The sequence below is a fragment of the Prionailurus viverrinus genome, chromosome F1, assembly GCF_022837055.1.
Source record: "Prionailurus viverrinus isolate Anna chromosome F1, UM_Priviv_1.0, whole genome shotgun sequence".
Classification (NCBI taxonomy): Eukaryota; Metazoa; Chordata; class Mammalia; order Carnivora; family Felidae; genus Prionailurus; species Prionailurus viverrinus.
In genome coordinates, this window is record NC_062577.1 from 63,403,815 (window position 1) to 63,426,240 (window position 22,426).

The 22,426-nt window shown below is 42.1% G+C and overlaps 3 protein-coding genes across 3 annotated transcripts; all 3 read left to right on the forward strand.

The window, feature by feature from the left end:
- The first annotated feature begins 731 nt into the window (after window positions 1-731).
- Window positions 732-1,682, forward strand: LOC125155635 (olfactory receptor 6K3-like). The gene has a single exon (XM_047841104.1). The coding sequence runs from the start codon at window positions 732-734 to the stop codon at window positions 1,680-1,682; it is 951 nt and encodes a 316-aa protein (XP_047697060.1).
- Window positions 1,683-5,295: 3,613 nt separating this feature from the next.
- Window positions 5,296-6,288, forward strand: LOC125155084 (olfactory receptor 6K3-like). Its single transcript, XM_047839872.1, has one exon. The coding sequence runs from the start codon at window positions 5,341-5,343 to the stop codon at window positions 6,286-6,288; it is 948 nt and encodes a 315-aa protein (XP_047695828.1). The 5' UTR covers window positions 5,296-5,340.
- A 6,556-nt stretch (window positions 6,289-12,844) lies between these two features.
- LOC125155636 (olfactory receptor 6K3-like) lies at window positions 12,845-13,792 on the forward strand. The gene has a single exon (XM_047841105.1). The coding sequence runs from the start codon at window positions 12,845-12,847 to the stop codon at window positions 13,790-13,792; it is 948 nt and encodes a 315-aa protein (XP_047697061.1).
- The last annotated feature ends 8,634 nt before the right edge of the window (window positions 13,793-22,426 follow it).

Below are 22,426 nucleotides of genomic sequence, written 5' to 3' on the forward strand. Positions count from 1 at the left end.
TCACAGACTGGGCCCTCTTTGTTCTTCCAGAACCCTCTAAAGCTCAGTTTCTGGAATTTCTCTTCCCTCTGTGCTGGCCAGTTTCCACTAGCTTTATCTCTTCCACTGCTGGGAATAGGTTCCTACCATAGCTTCATGTTGAAATATTTCCCTAAAAACCTCACCCTTTCTCTAACTACACTCAGAATTCCTCTGTGGTCTGATAAAGGAACTGAATACTGAAAACTGGGGATTTTCCAGAAAATGCAGAATACAACTTGACAATAACTGTGTAGACAGGAAAATAACTAAAAGTCTTGATCATCTAATCTATAGCCAAGAAACATTAGAGAATGTATCCGGTATGTGATTCAAAGTGATTTTGGGAATTCGTATAAAAAGTGATTATTAGTAGTCCCCCTAATATCTTACTTTGCTTTAGTTAGCATAGCCTATAAAGATGACCTTATGCAATCTTACTTATTTTTATTTGTCTCCTTCATTGGAATATAAGCTCCATGAAAATGGAGTGTTTTCTTCACTACTGAATTCAACAAGCCTACAGTTGTGTTTGGCACATAGTAGATACTAAATGGACATGTTTCATTAACCCAAGAATGATAGGGATAAATCATCTACCTAAAGCATTTCTTCCTTTGAATCTTATTTGAACCAAGAGATCTAACTCTTTATATTTCATCTAGGGACTGAGCTGTGTCTTTCTACCCAAAACACTTAAGGCTGTTGAGACCATGGTAAGAAATAACCGAACTTCGACAGTGACAGAGTTTCTCTTCTCTGGATTCCCCCAGTTTGAAGATGGCAGCCTCCTCTTCTTCATTCCTTTGTTCATCATCTACATCTTCATTGTGATTGGAAATCTCATTGTATTTTTTGCAGTCAGGATGGACACCCGTCTCCACAACCCCATGTACAATTTCATCAGCATCTTCTCCTTCCTGGAGATCTGGTACACGACAGCCACCATCCCCAAGATGCTCTCCAACCTCATCTGCGAGAAGAAGACCATCTCCATTACTGGCTGCCTCCTGCAGATGTACTTCTTCCATTCACTGGGAAATTCCGAGGGGATTTTGTTGACCACCATGGCCATTGACAGGTACATTGCCATCTGCAACCCTCTCCGCTACCCGACCATTATGACCCCCCAGCTGTGTGCTCAGCTCTCTGCAGGCTCCTGCATCTTTGGCTTTCTTGTGTTGCTCCCAGAGATTGTTTGGATTTCCACCCTGCCTTTCTGCGGGCCCAACCAAATCCATCAGATATTTTGTGACTTTGAACCTGTACTGCGCTTGGCTTGTACAGACACGTCCATGATCCTGCTTGAGGATGTGATCCATGCTGCGGCCATCATCTTCTCTGTCCTGGTTATTGCTGTCTCTTATGTCAGAATCATCACTGTGACCCTGAGGATCCCGTCTGCCGAAGGCCGCCGGAAGGCCTTCTCGACCTGTGCGTCTCATCTTGGTGTCTTTCTGATGTTCTATGGCAGCGTGTCCCTCATGTACCTGCGCTTCTCTGCCACTTTCCCACCAACTTTGGACACAGTCATTGCACTGATGTTTGCCGTTCTTGCTCCCTTTTTCAACCCTATCATCTATAGTTTGAGAAACAAGGACATGAAGATTGCGATTAAGAAGCTTCTCTGCCTTCAGAAGGTGTTTAATGCACCTGCAAGATGATGTTACTTCATAGGCACCTCTCACTTTGGATGTTACTCTAAGATACTAAACCACAAAACTAGCATATAACTCATTCGTTGTCACACTGATAGTTTCTATTTATTCCATTTCTTCCCATGTTTGTTCTATTTATACATGTCTAATGTATCACAGACTACCTGTTCAGACATGCGTAGGTGGATAGATAATAGGGAGGAAATATGATGTTTAAGCCATTAAAATATATGCTGTAAACATTAATTTTATTTCTATTACATAAGTATTATTCTTATTATCCCATAAGCATTAGTAACAACTGCAGATTATAAGATACAGTGGTTAAGAGCATAAGATCTATAGAAGAGAGGCTCATATTTTACTGGACTACATACAAGCTTTGTGACCTTAAACATGAAGTAGGTCTGAGAGGTGTTGGATACATCTGTTGCCTTGACTGTGGTGCTTATATGTGGTGTTTGCATATGTTCACACTCATCTATTGCACATGCTAAATATTTTCTTTGTATACAAAGTATACCTCAATAAAGTTGTTAAAAATAAAATAGACCATTTCATGCCACGGTAAACCATTAGAAAGGACATTTTTTCCAATTAACATTTTTTCCAGATCTTCTCATGTGATTTTTTTCTTTAGTTTGCATATAGTTGACCCATAATGTTACATTAGTCCCAGGTGTACAACATAGTGATTCAACACCTCTATACTGTACATCATGCTCCCCACGACTGTAGTCACCATCTGTCATCATGCAGTGCTATGTTCCCTATGCTGGACCTTTTATTCCAGTGGCTTATTATTATTTTGGAATTTCAAGAAAAAATATTGTAAGAAGTTAGACAAGGAAACTATGTCCCTATGTCACAGGAAGAAATGTTAGACAAAACTCAAGAGAGAAAGAAAGCACATCTTCCCATCCAAAATTTGACACATAATTCCAAATGGGGATTACATGATAAAAGCAACTGCATTTGAAGAAGAAGAAGAAGAAGAAGAAGAAGAAGAAGAAGAAAGAGGAGGAGGAGGAAGAGGAGGAGGAGGAGGAGGAGGAGGAGGAAGAGGAAAATAACAACTCAGTTTTCAACAGAGCAGTGGATTGAGCACTTGGAATACAGAATAATCCTGTGAAAAGTGGTGAGACACTAACTGTCACTAGAGAGGTCAGCAGGACCCACGTGGATTGTTTAGGGGAAGAGAGATTCACATGCATTTGTGGCATGAGAAAAAAAAATAACATTGCCCCCTCACTTCACTATTGGCACAAAATCCCAATGACATGTCTGTTGTGAAATGGTCTTATTTTCTATTAACTATTTTTCAAGTTTTTCTTTCAAGTATGTTTCCTTCAAGACTTTCCACACATGTGTGTTCATGTAAGAAGAGGAGGACCAACACAAAGTGCTCTTTGCAGGGCACCGGGTAGACTTACGAACACCTGGGGCGATAACCACAGTGGTGGAGAAAGTAGTTTGCCATGTCCAGAGATATGAGTACAATCAGGAAAAAATACTTCATGACGACTTTGATCCCGAAATCTAATGAGACGAGCGTACAATGGGGACCTTTCTGCTAGTTAACCCCGTGAGGGAAAGTGATGTTCTGCACTGGGGGGCAGGGAGGGAATCCCCAATGGAGCCCGCTTACCCTTCTTGCTATTCCCTGGGATGCCTGTGAAAATAACTGTAAGATCCCTTTTGGAGGGGCCGGAGGAGTGTCAAGGATGCAGAGATCCACACAGACAGGGGAGCCCCTGCAGTCTTGGGTAGAGGTGAGTGCAGGAGGCTAAGGCTTGAGAAAGAATTCAGTCACCATGCACAAGAAAGTCATAGGCGTTCCTGGGTGGATCAGTGGGTTAAGTGTCTAACTCTTGATTTCATCTCAGATCATGATCTCATGGTTCGTGTGTCCAAGCCCCGTATCGGGCTCTTTGTTAACAGAGCGGAGCCTTCTTGGGATTCTCTCTCCCTCTCTCTCTCTAAATAAATAAACAAACATTAAAAAAAAAAGCCTGAGGACTCAGAAACTTCAAATGTTGGTAGCGCATAAAGGCAAGTATAGCGGGAAACTTACTGGGCACAGGCATAAATAAAACAGGATACTCCATTATGGGGCCATCCTTTGAGAGGCCAGTTTTTCCAGACTTGCTTAGGACTCTCATTAAAAGTGAAGTGTCGGGAAAAAAAAGTTAAAGGGGGAGGGAGCCAAATCATAAGAGAGTCTTAAAAACTGAGAACAAACTGAGGTTGATGGGGGGTGGGAGGGAGGGGAGGGTGGGTGATGAGCATTGAGGAGGGCACCTGTTGGGATGAGCACTGGGTGTTGTATGGAAACCAATTTGACAATAAACTTCATATATATATATATATATATATATGTGAATTGTCATACTTCCCTTTCCAGTCTCCAATTTTCTTTTCTCACTTGTCCATGGCTGTCTTGTGGGTTTAATTCTAATTGCATCAAGAGTATGGCTTCCAAGTTAATTTATTTGACACCAACCATTTTTTTTTACATGCCAACCCTGTTCTAGGTTACTGCCCTGAAGGAAGAGCCCAGTCTAAAGAAGGAAAAACAGGGGCACCTGAGTGGCTCAGTTGGTTAAGAGTCCAACCCTTGGTTTGGGCTCAGGTCATGATCTCAAGGTCATGAGATTGAGCCCTGAGTTGGGCTCGGCGTTGACAGTGTGAACCCTGTTCAGGATTCTCTCTCTCTCTCTCTGTCTCTCTGTCTCTCTCTCTGACTCCCTCCCCACTCACTCTTGCTCTCTCTCTCCCAAAATAAATGAATAAACATTTAAAAAAATAAGGAAGGAAAAGCTAGTAGTTGATGATGAAACATGATAAATATATAATCCAGAAACCCCAGGGTAACAGTGCCCAATATTCTGGAGTGTTGACTATCTTCCTGACACTACTCTAAGCCCTGAAAGTGTGTTTACACATATTGGCAGGGGCAGTGGGTTTGAGCGCTTCCTTAGAGATACGGTGCACAGATTTACATTCTGACTTCAGGCGAGAATCCCGCGGAAAAGGGTTTCACCTGTCTGTGCCTAAGTGTTCTCCTCTATAAAATGAGGATGATCTTGCCTCCCTAGAGCATCTGGAGCATTAGGGAAAAAAATACAGCCTGTGCTTGGGGCGGTGCTTGCCACAGTGACTGACTCCATACCCAGCACACTATGCAATGCGGTTCTTGCTATTGTAAAGTGGCCATTTTCAAAGCCTTCCATGCTAGTATTAATATTTTCTCCCGTCCGCCTCCGGGCTTCGGCTCGGGTCATGATCTCACTCACGGTTTCATGGGTCTGAGCCCCCCATCGGGCTCTTCCCTGACAGCGCAGAGCCTGCTTGAGATTCTCCCTTTCTCTCTGCCCGCCCCTGCTCCCACTCTCTGCATCTTTCTCAAAGATAAATAATAAATAAAACACTTAAAAACATTTGGGGACCGCTGTTTCTGTGATCGTGCCTCTGAAGGAGCAGGGAGAAAAAGCCAAATACTAGTCAGTGTGCACAAGAGTGTGAAATTAGAAAAGAATAAAACTTGCAAGTTATTTCCTGTTACTCATCCAAGTTACTTAGCTGTTCACCACCCGTTCTTCTCCGCCTCCTTGTGAGCTGGTGTGTGCCCTCTCCTTCATTCGCAGGGAGCTCTGCTGTGCATATGGGGAGGGGAAACCTGTCAGCCGTGACTGAATTCATCTTCACTGGCTTCCCGCAGCTCCAAGATGGCGGCCTCCTGTACTTCTTCCCCCTACTTTTCGTCTACACCTTTATTGTCGTCGGGAACCTGATGGTCTTCTTTGCCGTCCGGCTGGACACCCATCCTCACAACCCCATGTACAATTTCATCAGCATCGTCGCCTTCCTGGGGATCCGGTACATGACAGCCACCATCCCCAAGATGCTCTCCAACCTCATCTGCGAGAAGAAGACCATCTCCATTACTGGCTGCCTCCTGCAGATGTACTTCTTCCATTCACTGGGAAATCCCGAGGGGATGCTGTTGACCACCATGGCCATTGACAGGTCCGTGGCCATCTGCGACCCTCTCCGCTACCAGATGATCCTGACCCCCCGGCTGTGTGCTCAGCTCTCTGCAGGCTCCTGCATCTTGGGTCTCCTCATCCTGCTTCCTGAGATTGTGATGATTTCCACACCACTTCTCTGTGGGCCCGACCAAATCTGTCAAATCTTCTGTGACTTGGTCCTCATGCTGAGCCTGGTCTGTACAGACACGTCCACGATTCTGGTTGAAGATGTGATCCATGCTGTGGCCATAATCGTTACCGTCCTAATCATTGCCCTGTTCTCTATCAGGATGGTCACTGTGGTTCTGAGGATCCCCTCTGCTGAGGGTCGGCAAAAGGCCTTTTCTACCTGTGCAGGCCATCTCGCTGTGTCCCTGATTTTCTTCGGCCACGTGTCCCTCATGTACTCACGATTCAATGCCACCTATCCCCCAGTCCTGGACACCACAATTGCACTGATGTTTACTATCCTTGCCCCCTTCTTCAATCCCGTCATCTATAGTCTGAGAAACAAGGACATGAAGAACGAGATTAGAACACTGTTCCACCTTCGGAAAACGTTCAACACGTTTGGAGGTTAATTCTGAGCCACAAATCTCCCCCCATCTTACTGTTTTCTGTAACAGATTAAAAAAAAATGTGGGGCGCCTGGGTGGCGCAGTCAGTTAAGCGTCCGACTTCAGCCAGGTCACGATCTCGCGGTCCGTGAGTTCGAGCCCCGCGTCGGGCTCCGGGCTGATGGCTCAGAGCCTGGAGCCTGTTTCCGATTCTGTGTCTCCCTCTCTCTCTGCCCCTCCCCCGTTCATGCTCTGTCTCTCTCTGTCCCAAAAATAAATAAACGTTGAAAAAAAATTAAAAAAAAAATGAAACCACTCTATACATAGTTCTTTGTCACACTGAACTTTCTGTCTGTTCTCCTCATTATTTTCCCTGATATCTAGGAAAACACATTTATACTCTAGGTCATAGCTATTAACACTGATGTATATACGGTCAAGAACCTTATTATGGGGTTGATTTGCTTGCTTTCTTCTGAACGGTTGTAATTAAAGGAAAGCTCGCCCATCACTCCAGAAGCTGGCTGTGTGCTTCAGGCAATAGATCTCGGGAAAGTTCTCTATTTCATTATGGATCATGGATTACCTGATTAGGTTTGTTGGGAGTAGATATCTTTTTTTTTAAGCTTTTGAAATTAATTTATGTATTTTGAGAGAGAAAGAGAGCACAAGCAGGGGGGAGGCACAGAGAGAGAGAGAGACTGTATCCCAAGCACTCCCTGCACTGTTAGCACGGAGCTTGATATGGAGCTCATACTCACGAATGGCAAGATCATGACCTGAGCCAAAACCAAGAGTCAGATGCTTAACTGAGTGAGCCATCTGGGAGCCCCAGGAAGCAGATATCTTAAAATAATGATAATAATAATAATAATAATACTTACAGAAGTAAAGTATACTTTCATTTTTAGTTATGTAATTCGTTCTTCATTAGAATAATAAGCGTATACATTTAGTAAGACTAAATGATTCCTGTTGCCAGACATGTTCATAAGAAACCTACCATGTAGGATACTGTTGACACATATACACTTCAGTACACACAGATACACACAGAGAGGAACGTTAGTTATTGCTGGTCTTCCCGGGGCTAAGCATCTTCATTTTCTTCAACACAAAAGTCTTCTTTGCATCTATGGAATGGCCGCTTCAAATAACATGATTCATTTGACTTTCTAACCGAACAGCTCTAAAGAAATTTTTCCTCTCCTTGCCATATCCAGTGCTGTTGCCTGAAGTTTCTATCATAATTCATGCACAGCTCTTATAATTATCTTCATAAAACACACGTACAAAAATTTTGGTATAAAAATAGCAATTTTATCCTGTGTACTGAAATTTCCTTCCCCAACAGTCCAATAAAACAGCCCAAACCACGTGGATATTAATTTCTTTAGAGACCCAAAAGGCGCACAAAACACGAGACAACCCCACCTAGCTTACATCACAAGCATCCTTCCGGGGGGGGGGGGGGAGAAAAAAACCTCTGTAAGTCCTGAAAAACAAAGAAAGGTGAAGTTAATAGACAAAATGTAAATAATCTCTTAAAGTCATAGTATATACGACACAAAATTTAAGGGAATTCGGTACAGGCAAGAGAAGGCCCTATCTGGGAAATATTTCGCAGGAATCTTTTTTGATAAAAGTGTTGGAAATTCCAGGGGCGCCTGGGTGGCTCAGTTGGCTAAGCATCCAGCTTCAGCTCAGGTCATGATCTAGTGGTTTGTGAGTTCAAGCCCCACGTCAGGCTCTGTGCTGACAGCTCAGGAGCCTGGAGCCAGCTTCAGAATCTGTGTCTCCCTCTCTCTCTGCCCCTCCCCTGCTCACGTTCTGTCTCTCTCTGTCTCTCAAAAAATAAACATTAAAAAATTTTTTTTCAAGTGTTGAAAATTCCAAACAGAAGTTGGATTTTGATAGATATGCATTGGGATGGGGGCTCATGAATGGGTATCTGGAATGTTTCTGTTTATCAAGTGGGGACTTTACCTCTTCAACTCCTGGGTTTCCTTTGGTGGATGGCACGTGAAGTGAAGTTGGGACATCTTTGCCTCAAAATCTGAGTTTAGGATTCCACAACCAACAGAGAAGAGGCACATTAGTGGCTGTGTGTCATCGACTTGTTTCGAGTCCCATCAAGGAAACCATTTAAATTAAAGGGCCACTGACAAAAGCAGCTGGAAATGGAGAGGGGGCCTGGGATGCAGTCACATACAAACTTCAGTCCTACTCGGCCTCCGAAGCCAAACCCCGTGATTTTGAACTTGCGCCACGCTAATCGTAAATAACGAACACAAACAAAAGCAGATAAGGAAACAAGAAATTATCCAACAACACCTGTTCTCGACTTAGGATTGCACTTCACGGCTTCACCGTAGCGTCGCCAGAAAATTTGTATTCCTGTTCCGTGGGCAGCCAGAATTCAAACGGTCATATTCGCATTCCTGAGTTTGCAGGAGCAGGCATTGGAAAGACAAATGCACCACGAGGGCAGGAGGATCCACAGAAGTGGAGGACGTGTGACGCATCCCAGCGGCTCTCCCACATACAAACGCTTGCTATTGTCAATTAAGTATCGGATAACTTTCCATCCTGAAGGAAACCAAATAAAAAGGTTTCAAAATGCTTCTGCCAATCTAAAAGTGTACTTATTCCTCCAAGTGTGACAAAGGGCTTCATATACCCAACTGTTTATATTTTTCATGTGGTACATTTGAAAAAGAGCAGGGAGAAGAATTTTATTTTTTTATTTTTTTATTTGTTTGCTTCAGAAAGCAACAAATCAGAGAATAAAGAGACTGTGCAAGTATGTTTCTCCACGTTGCTACCATTGGTGCCTGTTTGCCAACTGGACGTTCACTTGGGTTGCAGTGGGGCAACTCTTGACAATTCAAGTCCACGGTGAAGGCTGGTCTGTTAGGTTAAAAAAGGGGGCACTATGGTCATTCAACTATTTCCATTTCTAGATTTCCTAACACCTGGATAAGGACAAATACAGACAAATTAAACATTTCTTTTCTCTTTATTTAAAAGTTTTATTTATTTATTCTGAGAGAGAGAGAGAGAGAGAGAGAGAGAATCCCAAGCAGGCTCTGTGCTATTAGCACAGAGACCAACGCGGGGCTCAAACTCACAAACTGTGAGATCATGACCTGAGCTGAAGCCGAGAGTAAGACTCTTAACCAATTGAGCCATCCAGGCACCCCAACATTTCTTTTTCTTAAAGTAAAGTAAGTCACTTTCCGTTCTTGTTAATTTATGCATTTTCTCATAGAAATAATTTTATTTCTAGAAACAGATGCACCCCAGATTATATCTGTAAAGCAAACTTGCCAAATGTTGCTGATACTAAAAATCAGGTTAGTTTTCATGGGGGGGGGGGATAGACAATCTAGATAAAACTGCATATTCAAGGGAGCATATAAATATTTCTTAGCGATAAGATTTTGGTACTACACTCGAGAGAAACATGAAGGGAAAAAAATCTTCCCTGATAATTTTCAGTGGTTAAAAATAAACATATCTTACACAGTCGTCGTTAATATGAATTTATTTTTAAAAAGTATTCTAAGTCACCAAATTCCATGATTAGAGATGAGAAGTCCTTCTTCCTAACATTGTGCATTCTTGAGCCAGGCTCCGTAACCACATTCACACAAAAGACGTGACCCCTTCGCTTTACTACCGTATCAGGAAACTTCTAAGATATTTTCCGTAAGAATGGTGAATAGAAAACGAATTAATATATATGTTGTTGTATTTGGCAATGTTTGCAACACACTGTGAACGAAATGGTATACAAAACCAATCTTTCATATATTTGTGGGGAAAAATAGAAAATTAAAGAATTCGTCAGAATCCATAGGAATAATTTGAAGGAGAGCCCCATATATGTTGCTGGAAGGAAAAAGGGGGGGGGTGGTTTCCATTGTCTTCTTTAGTACTGGCTCACTTTTCCAAACGACATGTTTTCCCAGAAATTGTTTTCTTTTTTCTTCACTACTTTATCCATGATACTTAACATGCCAGTAAATCACCTTCAATGCTGTTCCTTTTTTAATTTTTTAAACATGTTTTTAGGGGCGCCTGGGTGGCGCAGTTGGTTAAGCATCCGACTTCAGCCAGGTCACGATCTTGCGCTCCGTGAGTTCGAGCCCCGCGTCAGGCTCTGGGCTGATGGCTCAGAGCCTGGAGCCTGTTTCCGATTCTGTGTCTCCCTCTCTCTCTCTGCCCCTCCCCCGTTCATGCTCTGTCTCTCTCTGTCCCAAAAATAAATAAACGTTGAAAAAAAAATTAAAAAAAAAATTAAATGTTTTTATTTATTTTTGAGAGGGAGAGAGATGGAGCATGAGCAGGGAGGAGCAGAGAGAGAAGAAGACACAGAATCCACAGCAGGCTCCAGGCTCTGAGCTGTCAGCACAGAGCCCGATGTGGGGCTCGAACTCGTGACCCACAAGATCATGACGTGAGCCAAATTTGGATGCTTAACTGACTGAGCCACCCAGGCACTCTAACACTGTTCTATTTCTTGTGTGTTTTTGTGAGGGTAGAGTCCTATCAAAGCTGTTCTTTGTATGGAACCCTCTCAATTCCATACCGAGATGGGAACTGACTGGTTAAATCGTAACCAGTAACAAGAAAATGGTGGTAACAATGGTCACCAGGATCTGTGAGTCTTCCTTGGGACACTGATTCTCCTCTGACCTGAATATCTAATGAGAAGACAGGGCAGGGTTGTCTGATAATTGACCCCATGAGGGAACAGATTGCTTTCTACTTATTACCAAGGGATAAAACCTCAGTGGAGTTCATTTTCCCTTTGGTGTCTTTGGTAGGATGGCTATAACAACACTTCCAGAGACAGTGGAAGAACATTCGGCAATGCAGAGACCCAGGGAAAAGGAAGAGCCCTCTGGTATTCTGCAGAGGTGAGTTTAGGATCACTGAGAGCTGGGGAGAAATTATCCATTTTCTTTGCTAAGGATGAAACACATTCTAAAGACTCAGTGAAGATCTGGGGAGGCTTGAACTTGGGCATTGGACTAGGGCTTCTGAGAAAGTTCCATCTTTGGAATTCTGGGCTCTGCATATTTTCAATCAGAAATTATATCCAGTTATTCAGACCATGTGATGGTCCGAGACATGAATGCTCATCCTCTCTTCTCTACCTGCCTTGCTTCTGGATTTTTCTGGCTTTAATGGTGTTTGCAAGTCAGATCCAAACCTAGTCATTACAAAAGAAACTACTTTCAAGTGCTTGATATATACTAGGGGTCGTGAAAGACAAAGGCTCATCCTGCCCAAATGGAAGCTCACAGTCTAGTGAAGTTAAACAGAGAACAAGAATTGCAGTGAAACTTAATCAAGTTAATGGTAGGGGCCCTGCCGAAGACACAGAGATGAGAATAAACACAGAGGCATGTGTATACATGTGTGTGTGCGTATGTGAATGTGAATGTGGGGAAGGACATGAGCGCACTTATGACAGGAGGCAGTGGCTGAGCTGAAACCCAAAGGAAGCCAGAAGCATCCTGGTGAAGAAAAGCGAGTCCGAATGCCTTCCCAAAAGAGTGTTGGCCTTCACAAGGCAATGATCTCGGAGAATTGGAGGTAGACCCTGAAATCTGCCATCATGCAGGAGGAGGGAGTGGCAGGTGGGGATATGCTGGGTGTGCGGATCTGAAGTCTGGAAACACACCTGTGCTGGAGACAGAGGCTTGATGCCTATGTATTGCTCATCCACAGACAGTGAGGAAAGACAGGACCTCAGGGGCCACAGCAGAAACTTGCCATACACAGCCATGTACCGAATGGGTAAAGAAGATGGGTCCATAACACATAGAAGGAAACAATGATATAGTGAACACACGAGAAGAAGCCTCCATATAGGAACAGGGTGAACCTGGAGTGGGGTTGCATGAGAGCCAAGGGAGAAAAATCTTTAAGTAGCGGTAATCAGGAGTTTCTGGCGCAAAAGGGTAGTCATAATATAATAACCGAAACGTTTATGTTGCTTTGCAGTTATCATGTCACTGACACATAGGACAAAATGTCTTCTGTAAGTGGAAGTAAAGAAAGAATTCACACAGCAAATGGTTGAGGAGTGAACAAGATCTGAACGAGATACTGTTAATATTACTGTTTCAGAAAGCCGATCTCGGAAAGAAATGAGAACAGATATTGATCATGAATGCCAGGGGCGTTGATACATTAACTCATGTAATACAACTCCGATTGGACAAATAGGTTTTCACCTACAGAAGAAGATGCTGAATCTCAGAGAGATTGTGGGACTTGCCCATTATCGCCCAACTAATAGGCAGCAGGATGAGAATTCAGGCTCAGTATGTTCGATATGTTCGATTTGAACCCTGGCTGTACTAATCATTAGCTATACTGTCTCCCAAATAAAGATTGCAGATACAGGCAAGCCACTGGTCACTTTGAACTGAGGAAGTGTCAAAACACACGCAAAAAAACGCCACGTAACCAAAATACTGTTTATGTTTACACTGCATCGATTTCCTTCTCTGTTAGTTGGGTATAACCTCTCCCTTATTCACAGGAAGCTCTTCTGGGGATAATGGAGAGTGAAAATCTATCAGCCGTGACTGAATTCATCTTCACTGGCTTCCCGCAGCTCCAAGATGGCGGCCTCCTGTACTTCTTCCCCCTCCTTTTCGTCTACACCTTTATTGTCGTTGGGAACCTGATGGTCTTCTTTGCTGTCCGGCTGGACACCCGTCTCCACAACCCCATGTACAATTTCATCAGTATCTTCTCATTTCTGGAGATCTGGTACACCACGGCCACCATCCCCAAGATGCTCTCCAATCTGATCAGCAGCCAAAAGACCATCTCCTTGACTGGCTGCCTCTTGCAAATGTACTTCTTCCATTCACTCGGAAACACTGAAGGAGCCTTGCTGACCATCATGGCCATCGACAGGTACGTTGCCATCTGCAACCCTCTTCACTACCTGACCATCATGACCCCCCGACTATGCGCTCAGCTTTCTGCAGGCTCTTGTGTCTTTGGTTTCCTCATCCTTCTACCTGAGGTTGTATGGATTTCTACCCTACCTTTCTGTGGCCCCAACCAAATCCATCAGATCTTCTGTGATTTCGGTCCATTATTAAATTTAGCCTGTACGGATGCCTCTGTGATCCTAGTGCAAGACGTGATTCATGCTTCGGCCATTCTGATGACGAGTCTGATTATTTCCCTTTCGTACATCAGAATTGTGGTTGTTATCCTGGGCATCCCTTCAGCGGAGGGTCGTAAAAAGGCCTTCTCCACCTGCGTCGCCCACATTGCCGTCTTCCTGATGTTTTTTGGCAGTGTGGCCCTCATGTATCTCAGATTCTCTGCCACATATACGCCGTTCTGGGACACAGCCATTGCTGTAACATTCTCTGTCCTTTCTCCCCTTTTCAATCCCATGATATACAGCCTGAGAAATAATGATATGAAAGATGCTATTAAGAAGCTCCTTTGCCCTCAAAAGGTGTTTCGTGTACGTGGTAGGTAACTTAGGAAGCAGTCTTCTATATGGATGGAACTTCTTCACAAAATACCGACCCCACAAACACGAGAACTGAAAAGAATTATGCAAGTAGTCCAAATTTCTTCTCCATGAGTTGGTGAGAAGACTGACAGAGAAAGTCCTATGAAGACTTACAGAGACGGCAAAAATACCGTTTTCTTTTCTGTATCTCTCATTTTGTGCATTTGATTTTAATTTGCTCTTTTACTTCAAGGTGGTTAATTGTATAAATATTAATAATACTCATAGGTATTACCTTTCTTGGGTATCAAATCTCTTTACAAAGCTCCCAGTGACCTGATGGAGCCCATGGAGCCCACTCCCCATGACACTAAGGTGACGGGTCCAAGTTCTTTCTGGAAGCTACTGGACGTTAGGCAGAAGCAAGAGCTTCTGGCACCCAAACCATAGACTGGATCCCCCATCTTTGCTTCCTTTCCAGTCAGCCTTGCTGGTATTTTTAAGATCTACATACTGGGGTGCTCTGTACGTGACGCTGTCGTGAACAGGGGGATCACGGATGATGTGCAGTTATGTTAACCCCGTAACTGTGAAAAGCAACTGAGTAGATCAGATCCCTCCCCATGGGAACTTAGCATCTCACGTAGGATCAGTGTGAGAAAATGTTGACATAATAAATGCATATGTTTACATCTATAGGCAATGAAATTTATTGATGATTTGATCCACCCCTCTAAGAAATTGTCTCTTTTCCGGTATCAGTGCTAAAATATATATTTTGTGTAGCAGTTTTCCTCTAATACCTATGTGACTTGGTAATAAAAAGTGTTTAATTCAAAATTATATACTAAAACTTATTCATGTTTCTACAAAGTACTTAGAGCCATCAGTTTAATTATGGCAAAAATTGGATTGGATATGCAAATTATTTCTCTCTTTTGAACCTTTATATTGTTTCCTGGCTATCACCATTCTTTTTTTTTTTAATATTTATTTTATTTTTTAAGAGAGAGAGAGAGAGAGAGACAGAATGCGAGCAGGGGAGGGGCAGAGAGAGAGGGAGACACAGAATCCAAAGCAGGCTCCAGGCTCCGAGCTGTCAGCACAGAGCCTGACGCGGGGCTTGAACCCATGCACCCTCAGATCATGACCTGAGCCAAAGTCGGACGCTCAACCGACTGAGCCACCCAGGTGCCCCTGGCTATCACCATTCTTATAAATATGGCAATTATCTTTTTTTTTTTTGCATAAAGTTCTTTCCATTTTCAAAAACTTCTGTCTCAAGACAAATTTCAAGAAGTTGACTCACTAAAGTAACATGCACTGATATGTTTATAGCTGTTGGTAAAAATATTGTTTTTGCAAACGGTTGCACTAGTGCATCGATGGGGCACTTTCGGTACAACTTTGATTACATGGATTAAGTAAGAAGTCGAGCTGCTCTGCGAAGCTGCCAATTCTATCACGGACAAGGCGAAATTGTAGCATGACTGTAATAAAGGGTAGTGATAAGTTGCAGTGATCAACTGAGTTATTAGTCCCTATTCTTCACATCCCCGTAACGGAATTACAAGTTCACAAATCTTCAGGGTGGGTGGTGTATACTTTTTTGCCCCATAACTTTGGATTGGCTTTTTTCTTTTTCTTTTTCTTTTCTTTCTTTCTTTCTTTCTTTTTTTTTTTTTTTTTTTTTTTTTGACTATTGGGATGTCAGTGGACATTACGGGGGTTGAATCGATGCCTTTGTGGTTGGGTTCGCTCTGGTAGCTGCTTTTCTGGCAGGATTGGACTCATGAGGCCGTGTGCCTGGGAGCCCCTGGTGCAGAGAATTAGAGACATGGGGGGCTGATCTGCCCAAAGCCTGGTGCCTGGAGTCCAGAACCAGAACCCAAAGCCAGGAGTCCAGCCTAAGTCACCTTCTTGCAGCTGACGAGCAGACTCATCAGTAGGAGGCTAAATGATTATTGTTTTAATATCCATGTGTGAAACACTTCACAAGTTACTGCGTTCTGCTGTGCGTGGGCTTTGTCTGGCACCGTACCAGCCCGGAATTGTCGAAATTTAATAACTAGTCCTTACTGTCTGAATCTTAAGATTGTCTTTTGGGTTGTAAGTATTTTAGAATCGTATTGTTAATTATTTCTTAATAATTCTATAATTTTCAGAAACATTATCTGCATCAAATGTGTAATTATTTAACCATGCCACCTGGTTGTGTGTGTGCATATGTGTGTGTGTGTGTATGCATGCGTGGGAAAGATATTTTACACATTAAATGGATTTTTGCGGGGGACGCCTGGGTGGCTCAGTCGGTTAAGTGCCAGACTTCAGCTCAGGTCATGATCTCACGGTGCGTGGGTTCAAGCCCCACATCAGACTGTGCTGACAGCCCAGAGCCTGGAGCCTGCTTCGGATTCTGTCTCTCTCTCTCTCTCTCTCTCTCTCTCTCTCTCTGTCCCTCCCCTGCTTGCGCTCTGTCTCTCTCTTTCTCTCTCAAAAACAAATAAACATTAAAAAAAATTAATAGATTTTTTTTTATCATTTAGAAACAGAGAAGGTGCTGGAGACCTGCAGTGGGGAGTTTGGGGGGGATATGCAGGTGGGCCATTCTTTGGAAAGACCATTCTTTTTTCTATACCATTTTCCTCACCGTTTTTGTGGCTTTTAGTCATCTTGCACTTGATCAGTATTTGGAAATAATGTTACAACATTAAAGATTTTTTAAGGTAGAATAATAGTTAAATACAAAAGCTTTTAAAACAATGTGAAAATAAAAAAAAAACATATGCACGACATATTGAAGAATTGTAGAGATTCTACTTTTGTATTCTTTTTTAAAAAAAAATATTTTAAACTTTATTTTTGAGGGATAGAGCATGAGCAGGATAGGGGCAGAGAAAGAGAGGGAGACACAGAATCGGAAGCAGGCTGGAGGCTCTGAGCTGTCCGCACAGAGCCCGATGCGGGGCTTGAACTCATGAACCATGAGATCACGACCTGGGTTGAAGTTGGACGCTTAACCGACTGAGCCACCCAGGCACCCCCTACTTTTGTACTCTTATCGTTTGTTATACGTACATAAGCAAAATGTTTTGTGTTTGTCCAAACATAGCATAAAGTTCATATGAATTCTCTATAGTAGTCTCTAATTAGAAACTGCTGTTAGGTAAATTGGTGAGCGTGTCTTTTTCTGAAACCATAATACCATTTCTTGTTGCATATTTGTTTAGTTTATTTGGGGTGAGAAAAAAATCATTTTCCTTAAAGTAAAAGATTTCTTTCAAAGAAGAACAAAGAAAAGAAACTTGGAAGAAAATCAGCAACAAATATAGACAAGTAATTTAAAATAAGATAAATGCAAAAGGCTCATAATCACATAAAGAGATGCTTAAACTCTGGGGCACCTGAAGCTCAGTCAGTTAAGCACCCTACTCTTTGTTTTGGCTCGAGTCATTATGTCACAGTTCATGGGTTTGAGCCCCGCATCCGGCTCCATGCTGTCAGTGTGGATTCTCTCCCTCTTTCTACCCCTCCCCTGCTCATGTGCGCTCTCTCTCTCTCTCTTTATCTCTCTCTCTCTCAAAAAAAAAAAAAGAAAGAAAGAAGAAAGAAAGAAAGAAAGAAAGAAAGAAAGAAAGAGAAAGGACGAAAGACAGAAAGAAAGAGACATGCTTAAACTCTTTATTAAGGCTCAGTGTTGGAGGGGATGTAGAGACAAAGAAACACACATACCCAGCAGGTAATATAAACTAGTGTAGCCATTCTGGAGAAAATTCTGGTAGAACTTAAACTCGAGTGTATCCTCTCTCCTAGTAATCTTGCTCCTAGGAATGTGTCCCAAACATATTTTCACACGTGTTAATAAATCAACATGCGTGAAGATGTTAGTTGGGTGTGGGGAAGTTGGAAGCAATCTGTGACCTATGATGGGGAAGAGTTGCTTTAACTAAGATCAGTGAATATTTCAGAGGATCATATAGGTGCTAGATGGTGTGAACTCAATGAACACAAAGAAACCTAAATAACTAAAAAATAATGCTGAGTGAAAAAAAAATCAGCAATGCAACGAAATCAATCCGATACAATTGATGTGAACAAAAAGCACATGTACACAAAACACAAATGCTTGTTTCGCAAGGAAACATACCTACGGAAGATATCTTACGATTACAGTTAAGTAATTTAAATAGCTGTCTATGGAGAAAATAGGAGGAAGTATGAAAATTAAGGAGAATAAATAAAAACATATTTCCATATAAATTTCTCTGTGTCTCTCTTCTCTCTCTCTCTCTCTCTTTTTTTTTTTTTTTACAAAAGCAGATCATTGAGGCGCCTGGTTGGCTCAGTTGGTTAAGTGTCCGACTCTTGATTTTGGCTCAAGCCATGATCTCACAGTTCGTGAGATCAAGCCTTGCATCAGGCTTGATGGCACGGAGCCCGCTTGGAATTTTCTCTCCCCTGTCTCTCCGCCCCTCCCCACACTGTTTCACTCTCTAAATAAATAAATAAATAAACTCAAAAAAAAAAAAGCAGATCACATGCCATCAGAGTTAACAACACATTTGTTTATGTCTTTCCAAGTCACAGCACAGAGGTCTAGTATTTCCATATCAAACAACTGCAGCATAGTATGTTGCATTATGGTTGTACCGCTTATCCCTATGGCTGCAGATTTAAGTTTATTTCAATCACATCTAAGCATAAACATGTCACAGTGAAATCATGTCACAGTGAAAAACGGCATGTACGTGTGTAGACTGTGATCTTGTTGCAAGATTAATTCCTAGAAATACAGCTGCAATATTCAATAATATTCAGGATTTAAAAATGAAATAGTGCCAAATCACCATTCTCGATATCCTAAAAATTTGTATAGTCAGCAACATTGAGAGTTTACATTTCAACACATTACCTCGTGTAGCATGTATCCCTTGACATATTCTTTGTCAATCTGAGACAAAACAAAAGGAATGCAAACACGTTTATTTGAGAATCACTGGAATAATATCGCATATATTTAATAACCAGCGCAGATCTTTTCTGTTTTCCTTTTAACTCTTAATTGTTATGTGTTGACAATTTTTCTTTTTCTTTTTTTTAAATATGCTTTTTTTTTAAGTTTGGTGATTTATTTTGATGGGGCGCCTAGGTGGCTCAGTCAGTTAAGCATCCGACTTCACTCAGGTCATGATCTCACAGTTCATGAGTTTGAGTCCTGTGTGAGGCTCTGTGCTGACAGCTCAGAGTCTGGAGGATGCTTCAGATTCTGCGTCTCCCTCTCTTATCTGTTCCTCACCCACTTGCGTTCACTCTCTCTCTCTCAAAAGAAATAAGCATCTTAATTTAATTTTAAAGTTTATTTATTGGGGCACCCAGGTGGCTCGGTCGGTTAAGCGTCCGACTTCTGCTCAGGTCACGATCTCACAGTCCGTGAGTTTGAGCCTCGCATCAGGCTCTGGGCTGACGGCTCAGAGCCTGGAGCCTGCTTCCGATTCTGTGTCTCCCTCTCTCTCTGTCCCTCCCCTGTTCATGCTCTGTCTCTCTCTGTCTCAAAAATAAATAAACGTTAAAAAATAAATAAATAAAGTTTATTTATTTATTTTTGAGAGAGAGAGAAGGAGAGAGAGAGAGAGAGAGAGAGAGAGAGAGAGAGAGAGAATCCCAAGCAGGCTCTACACTGTCAGTGCAGAGTCTGACACAGGCCTCAAACTCATGAACCGTGAGACTATGACCCGAGTCATGATACCAAAGTCGGAAACCAAGGGTCAGATACTTAACTGACTGAGCCCGCCAGATGCCCCTACACGTTGACAACTTTTCTACTGAGTCCTTTGTTTCATAAAATTTCATTCATTGAATAAATGGATACGTATTTCATTGTTGTTATCATGCTTCAAAACGTTAAAAAATAATTTATACTTTCATATTGTAATTTAATGTCATTTATGAAAATAGTGGATTGTTCCAATAAGTCTAAAATGGCAACAACTATATAAATTTCTTAGACATGACGTCATGTACTACTTGAAGGGAACCGTTGCCTGAGTTTGGAATCGATGATACAGAATTAAATGTCATCACGGGTTGTCAAGTAAATTTGTTTCCATGTAAATAACCAATACCTTTTATAGAGTCTCCTAAAGCAAACACAATGCTTAAAATTATACAAAATTTTAAAATTCGGCCTAATTTCCAAATTAGTATTTTAAGGTGAACAAGGACATAGCAGATCCTGTTGGCTCGGTTGCCTAATCCAGGACCCACACCTAAACCTATTTTGCCCATGTCTCTGAAGGGGTTCCGAGTATGGAGATGTTGGCAACAATTTGCCAGGATTTCTGGGAGAGCTGTTGCTGGTGGAGTCCCAGCCGCACAACTTTTTTGCTGTGAGTGTGGAAACGATGCCTGACACTTACAGATCTATTTTGCAACCTTAAGGAAAAGTCCAAGAGAGTGACTCATCTATTCGGGATCAAATAAGCAAGGAGCATTCCTAACTGATACAAGTATAAAGAGTAGTTTAATTATGGAGTAAGAATTAATAAGCATTTTTGAAGTACCATGTTAGCACCCAGTTGAACTTGTCAATGAGGACACAAAATTTTTAGGAGAATGTGTTATTAACTGTCAATTCCCATGTCAAATATACTAAAAGAAAAATGTCATTTCCTACAATTCAGATTTGGGTTCCTAACAGCTGTTTTTAATAACGGAACCAGAACTTTTTACAGAGGAGTTTAGCCCATAACACAGAGAAGGAGAAATTCAAAGAGAGAATGGAATGTCTTATAGCTTAAAAGCAAATTTGCTTTTTCCTAAATTTGGCTTCATGGCTGGAAATAAGTAATCAGGATGGAAGTCTGGGTCTCACTTTTCATTGTTCCACCAATCCACTCCTCCCTGCTGAATCAACTTCCTTCAAATCCAAGTGTTGGATTTTCAGTAGTTTGATTCATTTAAAAGTCAACCCAACCAAAAGTACTACAGAAAAGGAAGTTTTTAAAAATACATTCATTCTGGGGCTCCTGTGTGGCTCAGTTGGTTGGGTGTCCAACTCTTGATATCGGCACGGGTTGTTACCTCAGGGTTGTGGGATCGAGCCCCAGGTCAGGTTCTGTGCTGAGTGTGGAACCTACTTGGGATTCTCCCTCACCCTCTCTCTCTCCCTTCCCTATTCTCTCTCTAAAACAAACAAACAAACAAACAAACAAACAGACAGACAGACAAACTTAGAAAAATACATTTATTCCAATGCTTCAGGCTTCCAGACTATCTCATTTGTCCTGGACTGGAGTTCTCTGGGAGTTCCCTGCGACTGGGTTCTCCTAATTACCAGGCTGAACTGTTTTTCTTAATTGGAGCTATTATGGGAATGATTGTTTTCTTAGTTATCTTAATTAGCCTATGTAAAATCCCCAGGAGAGTCTGTCTTCCCATGCTGGTTATGCTAAGAAAAAGATACACACATACATACATATGGGGCTGGGGCAGAGAGAGAGAGAGTTCTACAGGAAGCATCAGATCTATAAATCCCTACCTGGTGAAGGAAACGAAGTTCAGTTGGAGGACTCAGGGTAGAAACACAGCATAAGGGCAAAGGCAGTTGGTCTTAGTGACTCTATATGGCTGGCAACATCAGGGTAGAGAAAGATTGAGTCTTCTCAATGTTTGTCCAACTTTGGAGTCCAACAGCAGGAAGGTCAGTAGGAATTAACTAATTTGGGCAAATTGAAGCTACCTAGGAAAACAACAACCCACCTGCATAAGAATAGATAACCTTAGAGTGCACGCAGATACTGTGAATATCTGTTGCGATTATTTGGAGCAAGGAGAAATTAGGAGAAAACGTTATAAGGCAAGTTCATACAAAGCATAAAAGTTTCCCAGGATTAAATATCAAAATATTAAAGTTTCCCAGGAAACGTGTGGGATGTAAATGGGGCCAAAGCTTACGTGATTTTTTGCTTTAAAACCACAAGTGAGCATAGTGATTGATTTCTGAAATGTTTCAGGTATCAATGCTTCAGGAATCAAATGAGATTTCCAGGTAGCTGTTTGGCATTAACATCATTAACATTTGCACTAGATTTAGGATTACTAACTTTTGGAAGAAGATAGATGTGGGTTCAGTGGCTTCCACGTCAGGAATTTATTTTCTTACAATTCTGAGAACTGAGATCCAGGTTTGGGCAGAGTTGCTTCCTCATGAGATCTTTGTGGTTTGTAGATGGCTGTCTTCCCCCTGAGTCTTCCTGTGGTCCTCCCACTGAAACTGTCTGTGTCCACATCTACTCTTCTTGGATGTTCACCAGTCATATTGGATTAGGACCCACCCGAGTGACCTCATTTTGATTTAATTATCTCCTTAAAGACCCTTTCTCCAAATAGAGTCACATTCTGAGGTCCCAGGGGTTAGAACGTCAACATGTGAACTTTGGGATGACGGAATTCAACCTGTAACAGGTGGAGAGAGCAGGTTTGTGTCCAGGTGAGACCTCTAAGTGAGAGGGTTCTGAAGAAAATGTGGATCACCGGAGAGAGACCCACAAATAAGGAATTCTGGAGCCACTGTAGTGAATGAGAGTAGAAGAGGCCAAAAGAAGTTGATAAGCAATCTTGAATAAATAAAGTCTCCGTGTGAGAAAAAAATATGGAGTA